Source organism: Camelina sativa, chromosome 5, assembly GCF_000633955.1.
Source record: "Camelina sativa cultivar DH55 chromosome 5, Cs, whole genome shotgun sequence".
Classification (NCBI taxonomy): domain Eukaryota; kingdom Viridiplantae; phylum Streptophyta; class Magnoliopsida; order Brassicales; family Brassicaceae; genus Camelina; species Camelina sativa.
The window spans coordinates 33846688-33855269 of record NC_025689.1 but is presented as its reverse complement, the minus strand read 5'-3'; the positions used below and the strand labels follow the sequence as shown (position 1 = coordinate 33855269).

General features: G+C 37.9%; 2 protein-coding genes across 2 annotated transcripts; both read left to right on the top strand.

The window, feature by feature from the left end:
- Positions 142-2079, top strand: LOC104788461 (DNA replication complex GINS protein SLD5-like). Its single transcript, XM_010514216.2, has 6 exons — positions 142-551; positions 672-794; positions 896-978; positions 1352-1461; positions 1594-1666; positions 1760-2079. The coding sequence occupies exons 1-6, from the start codon at positions 381-383 to the stop codon at positions 1863-1865; spliced, it is 666 nt and encodes a 221-aa protein (XP_010512518.1). The 5' UTR covers positions 142-380; the 3' UTR covers positions 1866-2079.
- Positions 2282-3594, top strand: LOC104788460. Its single transcript, XM_010514214.2, has 3 exons — positions 2282-2349; positions 2745-3006; positions 3284-3594. Exons 2-3 carry the CDS (start codon positions 2775-2777, stop codon positions 3307-3309), a joined length of 258 nt encoding a protein of 85 aa, XP_010512516.1. The 5' UTR covers positions 2282-2349; positions 2745-2774; the 3' UTR covers positions 3310-3594.

Genomic DNA, 8582 nt, shown 5'->3' with positions numbered 1-8582 from the left:
AGGGGCTTTTTTTTTTTTTTTTTTTCGTAATAATGATTTCCTAAAACCAAAAAATTTGCCACTCTCTCTCGTATATATATATATGATTTTCCTGATCCTAGCTATTATCATGTAAATTTCTCTAAAAAACTGCAACCCTAGCTATCTGACACGTGTCTTTAAGTCTTAAATTTTTTGCCTTTTTCACGTTCGATAAAAGCAAAGCAAAAAAAGATCAATTAAATTGGAACGAAGAGGGCTCTCTGATCAGTCGTGTGTAATAATTCTTCTATTTCCCTCCCACTCGACCAAATTGATCTGATCGGAATCTCTAAGGCGGAGATTGAGAGAGAGAGAGAGAGAGAGAGAGGGGGAAGAGGGCGTGGGCGCGTGGGATTCTAATGGCGTCGAATTCGGAAACGAGGGGATCATCGGCGGATTACGAAACAATGATGTCAGCATCGGACGTAGAGCTATTGAAGAGGGCGTGGCGTAACGAGAAGGCGGCGCCGGAGATTCTTCAGTACGAAGGAGCTCTTGTAGAAAGAGCCAAAGAGCAGATCGAATTAGTGGTAAAAATTATCTAAATCCCTAATTGTTTTTTTTTTTAATAAGAAAATAACCCTTCCTAATCAATATATATTCACAATTTTGAGTTTTTTTAATTTAGTTTGTAATATCAAACAATACAGGAAGAATCAGTTGAGGATTATGTGGAAAATGGTAAAGACCCTTTATTGGTGTCACTTTATCAGATGGATTTGGACAGAACCCAGTTTCTACTCAGATCCTATCTCAGGGTTAGGCTTCTCAAGGTGTGTGCTATATATCCCCTCCCATTGTCTACTCGGAAATGTTGTGTAGAAAACCTTTGTTTAGTTTATCATCTCTAAATGGATAGTGTTGTTTGTTACAGATTGAGAAGTTTATGTTCCACAACCTCAAGTCAGAAGAAGCTGAAAGGCGGCTTTCTGAGCAGGAGAGAGTCTTTGCTACAAAGTTTGTCTTCTTTCTTTTTTTTTTTATGTTAATTGGCTTGTCTTTTTCCTTGTAAGCTTTTTTTTTTTGCCGCCTTTGTTCTGTGTGGTAGTAAATGTTATAGGTTTGGTGTAGAATCTGTGTGGTATAGATACTGTTACAGATATGTCTGGTACTTGACAAGTTAGAAACGGGATTAGAATGAACCCATACCATACATGAACTCTCCCGGAAATTGAAAACCTCAGGTAGCCTCCTAGGTACTTCTTATCAAGAGTATCCGTTTGAGTGGTCTTTTCGGACTTCAAAGTTTAGTTTTTACAATTTACGTTAATGGCTGTTGTTGTTGTGAGACATATATATATATATATTTGAATGATCACATTCGCTGCAGGTGTGCTGATGATTTGGCAAAGCATTTCGAAGAGACTGTCCTGCTTAAGTTACCCGAGAATTATCAGTCGGTCCTCAAGCAATCCCAAATAAGTGAAGTGGATGATATGGGTAACTCCCTGAACCTAATCACTGTGATATCAGTTAGTTAAGATTGTCACTATAGTTGAACACTCCCTTCACAGTAGCTAGCTATAGGAGTTGTGTGATAGACTATAATAATTGTGAATTTACATTTTACAGTGCCGCAGCCCCATTTGGATACCTTTGTTGTTTGTAGAAGCAACAACTTTGTCTCCCTCAATCTATATGAAGAGTGAGAGAATTCTCTTCCCTCCTTATTTCTCCATACCCATACACAACCTTTATTTTATCTCTCTAAGTGTGGGGTTTACTATGGTTTTGGCAGAGGAGAGAGCCCTGAGACTGTGGAAATGGAGCGCGGTGATCTCTACTTCATACGCTACAAGATTGTTAAAGGAGCAATCGAATCTGGCCAAATTGACTTGATCTGACCTCAATCATGGATGTTTGACTCAAATCTCTTTCTTTCCATAGCTATTAAGCGAAAGATAGTGCTACCATTGTTGTTCATTCATTTATCTTATGAACCTGATTTACTTGAGTTGTATAGTGGAGGATTTTTCTATATTGTTCTGAGTTTCCTAATGTCTTGATTAAAAAAACCTCTTAGTATCCTCCTTGTAGCCTAGCAAAGCTATTCATTCATTCTCTTCCCAGAATTAAGGATTTAACCATAACTAGACGATTTGGTCTCCAATGGTTCAACTCTCACATCAGATCAGATTATTATTGTTTTTGTAGTTTCTTGAATATGTTTGTAATTGTTCCATTCAGTGTAACCCCAAAAACCGTAAGAATAAAAGATCTTTTTAGTTAACAGAAAAAAGGGTCCCATTAAAATATCTCTTACGTTACGTGTGCCGCCATAAACCAAATAAAAATTCTTCTGCTGAGTCTTGGATAGAGAGCATATAGGTTAGATCCCCAAATCTTGAGTTAGGCTTTCTTGAAATTTGAGTCGATCAAAGTTGGATTTTTTGGTTTTGGGTTTTTCCTAAATTATCTTCTCTGACCAACGAGTCTGTGTGGTCTAAATTAACCTTTTTGGATCTTTGCTTCTCTTGGGTCTGTGAGTTCAGTTAGCAATTTCCAGCATATACAGTGAATACTAATATCTTTCCTGGTCACATCATAGTCCTTTGAGTTTGGTGTTGAAGTTAGGAAATTGGTGACTCTATTGAGTTTTCTTGGTTAAATTAACCTTTCTTGCCCATCATATTAGTTCTTGTGAGGATTTGAGATTTGCCTGCTTTTGTATTTCTCTTTGGTCTTGTAGTGTCGAAATTGTTTTCTTTGTTCTTCTTTCTCAGGCCAAGAACTGCTTTAGTGTTTTAGAAGAGATGCATCTGTGGCCATCATTGAAACTTCGAAACTCCTTCAAGAGCCCTAGCCAGAAGAGATTTCAAAGGATGAACAGTGGGAAACAAAGCCAAAGCAATCAGCAGAAACTCCTTGACGGCGACAACAAAGAATCAGGCAGCACCGAGATTTCATCTGGTGGTGGGTTTGCTCTTGTTTGCAGAGATGTTGCCATGGTTCTTTCTTGCTGCTACTGCTGTTTCTGTTGTGGAGGTGATAAACATTCTCTATACTTTTCCCTTTTAACTAGTATTTGTGTGATCTCTGGATGAAACTAGGTTGTGTGAAACCAGATCAGCTGACAGACATAGAATTTGGATTGTTGATTAAGTTTTTAAAAAATGATTCTAGTTTATATATATACAAGCCCCCATGGCTCGCTCATTCGTATCACTCTAACGGTATCAGTTTAGCATTTCTGATTACAAAATCATGGTTGAATTGGGATAATTGATTCTTCTTTTTCGATTCCTCTGATTTTTTTGCTCAGCTTGCATTGATGATGAAGAGATTTGATGCAAGATCCTGGTGGAGGAGGATGTGAAAAGATAGATATTAGCCTTAGTTAAACACCAGTGTCTCAATTAGAAAAATATAGTTTTATATTAACTTTCTGTTGTAAAACACTTAGTGGACTTTATCTGACCGGCCCGTCTATTAGCTCTATAGTTACGGCCCATTGTACTAAGGCCCATTCGGCCATGTCCTTAGTTATGTCGGTTTGTACTTAGTCTCTTATGGGACTCTATATATATGTTGTAACCTCAATTCATTCAATAATAAGACAAGAGATTTCGTTCCCTAAATCCTCTAATTTACAACACGTTATCAGCACGATAGCCTCTAAGGCCAGCTGAGAAAACCCTAACCACAAAACCCTAAAGCCGCCGCCCACAAAACCCTAAAACCGCCTTTGATCTTCTTCCTTCTTCGAGACTCATCTTCTTTGTCTCGGAGATCTCTTGTTGATTCACGAGCATACTTAGCTCGTGATCAAGTTCTATTCAAAACCCGATCGAGGTTCGTTGGTTCGCGGTTCGGGGGTGAGTTCGCGAGAAGCTGATCGAGAGAATCTGTTCGCGGTTCCGGGAAGCATCCGAGAACGGGACGAGAGCAGTACGTGATCCGGACGAGAGCAGTACGTGATCCGGACGAGAGCAGTACGTGATCCGGACGAGAGCAGTACATGATCCGGACGAGAGCAGTACGTGGTCCGAGGTTCATGATCAGAAATCAAAGGTAAATCTGAGGTCTTTAGCTCCCAGATCATATCCAGTCAGACCCTAATTGGTGAAAGGTAAACAAGATCAAAACTCTCTTAGAACCATATAATCGAATCTGGAACTAAAGCTATAAGAACCCTAAAATATCCAAGTAAACAACAAACAAACTTAAGATCTATAATCCTGTAAAACTTAAAAACTGATTCGCATAGGATTGATAGATTGCTTGTTAAATTGCACCAAAAGATATCAAGTTTAATTTGGTTTGATTGCTTGATTGATTGTTGCATAAGAACCTAGAACTAATTTAGATTCATAAGGATCAAATTAAAACAGATTGTTCTAGGAAATTAAAACTTGGATCATTCATGCATAGCAATTAAAATCGGACCATGTATAGGTTGTTTAAAAATCGGCTGCATGAATTAATCTTAGGATTCCTTAAGCTAAAACTTTAGCATAGATTTCCTGTAATTTTCGGCCATGAAAGCCATAGAACTCGAGCATGAACTTGTCTAGGATCAATTAGGATAATTTCCAAAACCTTGAATCATTATCCTAAACTTTAAGTAAAATTTACTTTAATATTCTAAGAGTATATCCGATTAAAATAAAAACTTTGTTAAGTTTCTATAAATTAAAACATAAAATCGGAAATTAAAATATTGGTTAGGATAAGTTCCTAATTAATTATGGTAATTATCTAAAACTCTTAAGAAAATAATTACTAAATCCTAGACTGAATAGGAAAACATAGAAAAGGAAATCCTATCTAGAAATAAGGAAATTGTTGCATGCATTATCTATTTGATTTTGTTGTCCTTGCATGCATAAATATAAGCCACGAAAATATGAGTAAGGCAAGGCATGTTTCGGTCTTAAATACCGCATGGCCTAAGGCATGGTTCGGTCTCAAATACCGCATGACCTGAATTAATATTTGTGGCATGGTTCGGTCTCAAATACCGCATAGCCTAGACTAAAAACAGTTCCATGGTTTGGTCTTAAATACCACATGGCATGATCCAAATTAATTACATGGTTCGGTCTTAAAAACCGCATGATATAATCGGGTGCATGTTCTGTATTAACCTAAAAATCAAAGGACCTATGTGAGTGTATTAAGGATGATAATGATTGCACTAAGAAAAATATATATAAGGTGATTATGCATATGCACACCTTGATGAGAGTCACAAGAATCAGTACCTCACCATAGAAAATCCTATTGACCTTTGGACAGAGTTGAAAAACAAATATGGACACCAACAGATGGTGCTCCTACCAAAGGCTCAATTCGATTAGAAAAACCTAAGGATCCAGGACTTCAAATCCTTGGATGAGTATAACTCAGAGCTTTTAAGATTGTCTCTATCCTAAGGTGGTGTGGTACTGAGATTACTAAGGATTTGCTAGAGAAGACATTCTCGGCTTATCATACTAAGGGGTTTAAGACCTATGCAAACCTCATCTCTTGTTTGCTACTTGCTGAGCAAAACAATGAGCCATTATTGATGGAAAGTGCAATGAAGCTCACAAGGTTGACATTACAAAGAAAAATCCTCAAGAGTCTAAAGAGCCTAATGAGACCAACTACGTCCATAGAGAAAGACACTACGGCCGCGGCCGTGGTGGCAGAGGACGTGGTGGTCGAGTAGGCCAGGCTAGCCGAGGAGGCCGCGGACATGTTGGTCCAGGTCGTGTGGACTTACCAAGGAAATAATTATGGTGGTCAAGGCCATAGAAACTGATTAGGCTTCGGCCTTGGTTGGTGTAGAGGCCGCGGGTTATCTAAACCCGCAACATAAGACCAAGTCCACTTGTAATAATAATTATGGTATAGAAAACCATTAGATAAAGACATGCAGAACTCCTAAAGCACCTTGTTGATCTCTACTAAGAGAATTTGAAATAAAGAAAATAAATCCAGAAATCTAACCTGGTTCATCTCGATGGTGAAGGAAATTTCAACCATGAGAATGATGACTAAATTGGATTATGAGATTTGTAATTGCCTAAAGAAAAATATTTAAACTCATGTGGTGTATTAACTTAGTTTCTATGCTTTGAATTTGATTGAATTACTATTTCCTTCATTATATATTTGCAAGTTTAAAACATAAAATTATTGTCCTATTTATAGAAATGGCCAAGGACATATAATAAAAAGTGCCAATGTTAGTACAATTGCGGGTATAGCAATTTTATGTGAAGGCTACGGCCAGGCTCACATTTTGTTGCCTAAATGGCACACATATGGAATTAAGTGATGCCTTATACTCACCCAGCTCTAAGAGAAGCTTATTGAGCTTTAAAGATATAAGATCAAATGGTTATCATATTGAAACCAAGGGTGAAGGATCTAAAGAGTTCCTCTACATTACAGAAAATGTGAAAGGACAAAAGAAGATCCTAGAGACTATACCTGCAATAGCCTCTGGTTTATACCATGCTAATATTAACATGATAGATGCTAACTTGGCAAAGCAAAGAAAGAAAATATTCAACGAATAATTCACTATGGCATGACCGGCTTGGCCGGCCGGGTTCGAACATGATGCGTAAACTAATTAAGAGTTCGAAAGGGCACATCCTTAAAGAAAGAAAAGTTATCCCTAAAAACTCACGTGTGTAGCATGTACACAAGGGAAGCTTATTATATCCCAAGCATTTAATCATAATGGTATGTCCATGGGGGGAAGTGTGGACCACCCTGTGGCACATGTACATACAGAGAATGGATTAGATGAATCCTTCATTAAGTGTACTCCATTAAATGCTCGACCATTACTCATGAGGTCGAAGCTTCTTGTGTCGGCTTGGGGACACACAATATTACATGCAACAGAACTTATACGCATCAGGCCATCTAGTGAGAATAGATATTCCCAACGGGTCATTAGCCAGACATATCCCATCTAAATCAATATTCGGGTGTGCCGCCTATATTGCATCCACTAAGATGGGATCTCAAAGAAGAATGGGAATATACGTTGGATATGAGTCTCCCACCATTATAAAGTATCTTGAGCCAACCACATGTGATTTATTTGTGGCCAGATACGCGGACTGTAAGTTTACAGAATCCAAATTCCCTATGATTAGGTGGAGAGACTAGCAAGCTGGTCAAAGAATTAATATGGAATCAAACATCCTTAGATTGGCAAGATCCTCGAACTATAGCATGTAATGCAGAAGTTCAGAAGATTATACATCTTCAACAGCTAGCTAATAAATTGCCAGATTCCATTTGACCCAAAGAGAGTAATAAAATCGTACATACCAGCTTGCAATGCACCAGTACGTATTGATGTTCACAAGGAACACAATAATCAAGTTGCTACAGAAAGGTTCCAAAGATAAGATTCCTCGGAAAAGTAAAAGAGGTGCATATCAGACCGAGGCTAAGGGAATTATAGAGAAGCCAGACATTGTCACAGAAACTCCTAAGGCACCAAGTGAGAGTCAGGACGCTGAGCCTCAAGAGCCTGAAGGAGTTGACAACAATGAGATCTCAATAAACTATATCATGTCTGGAATATAATGGAACTGCAAAGATGTCGACATTAAATGAAATATTATGCATACAAGGTAGCACTTGAGACAAATGAGGATCTAAAAGCCCACGTCTATATTAGAGTGCACTCAAAGCAAAGAAAGAAGCTATTGACGTGGAGCTTAACTCTTACAAGAAGAGAGCTTAAACTCTTACAAGAAGAGTAGTGTGTTTGGTCCGACCTTAAGGATAACACCTGAAATTAAAGCCAGTTGGACATAAATGGGTCTTTGTAAGAAAGAGAAATGAGAGTAATGAAATCGTGAGATGTAAACACGACTTGTAGCACAAGGATTCTCTCAAAGACCTGGCAAAGATTATGAGGAGACATACTCCCTTGTGATGGATGCAATGACTTTTAGATATCTAATAAGTCTGGCTGTAATTTGTGGTTAATGGATGTTGTAACCACATACTTATATAGTCCACTGGATAATAAAATGAGATTACCAGAGGGTATAGAACTCAAAGATAAGAGTAGTTCTCGAGAACAATACTGCATAAGGCTAGACAAATCCCTTACTGGACTGAAACAAAATGGGTGTATATGGTACAATAGATTCAGTAAGTACCAAGCCAAAGAGGGCTATAAAATGATCCCATCAGTCCATGTATTTATAAAGAAAGTTTGCAAACAAAGGATTTGTAATCATAGCAGTATATGAGGATAATTTGAATATCCTAAGAACCTCTGGGAAATCGCCCAAACAGTAGAATATCTCAAGAGAGAATTCTAAATGAAAGACCTAGGCAAAGTAAGAAAAATTCTGTTTGGGATTACAACTTGAGTACATTGATGATGAAAACCTTGTGCATCAAATGGCATATACAGAAAAGGTACTCAAGAGATTTAATATGGAGCAAGCTCACTCATTGACTAGCCCAATGGTTGTGAGAAGTGTAGAAGTGGATAAAAGATCCATTTGCTCCTAAGAAGGACAATAAAGAAGTTATTGGTCCTAATATGCCATACCTCAGTGCTATAGGAGTGTTAACATTCTTGGCTAGCC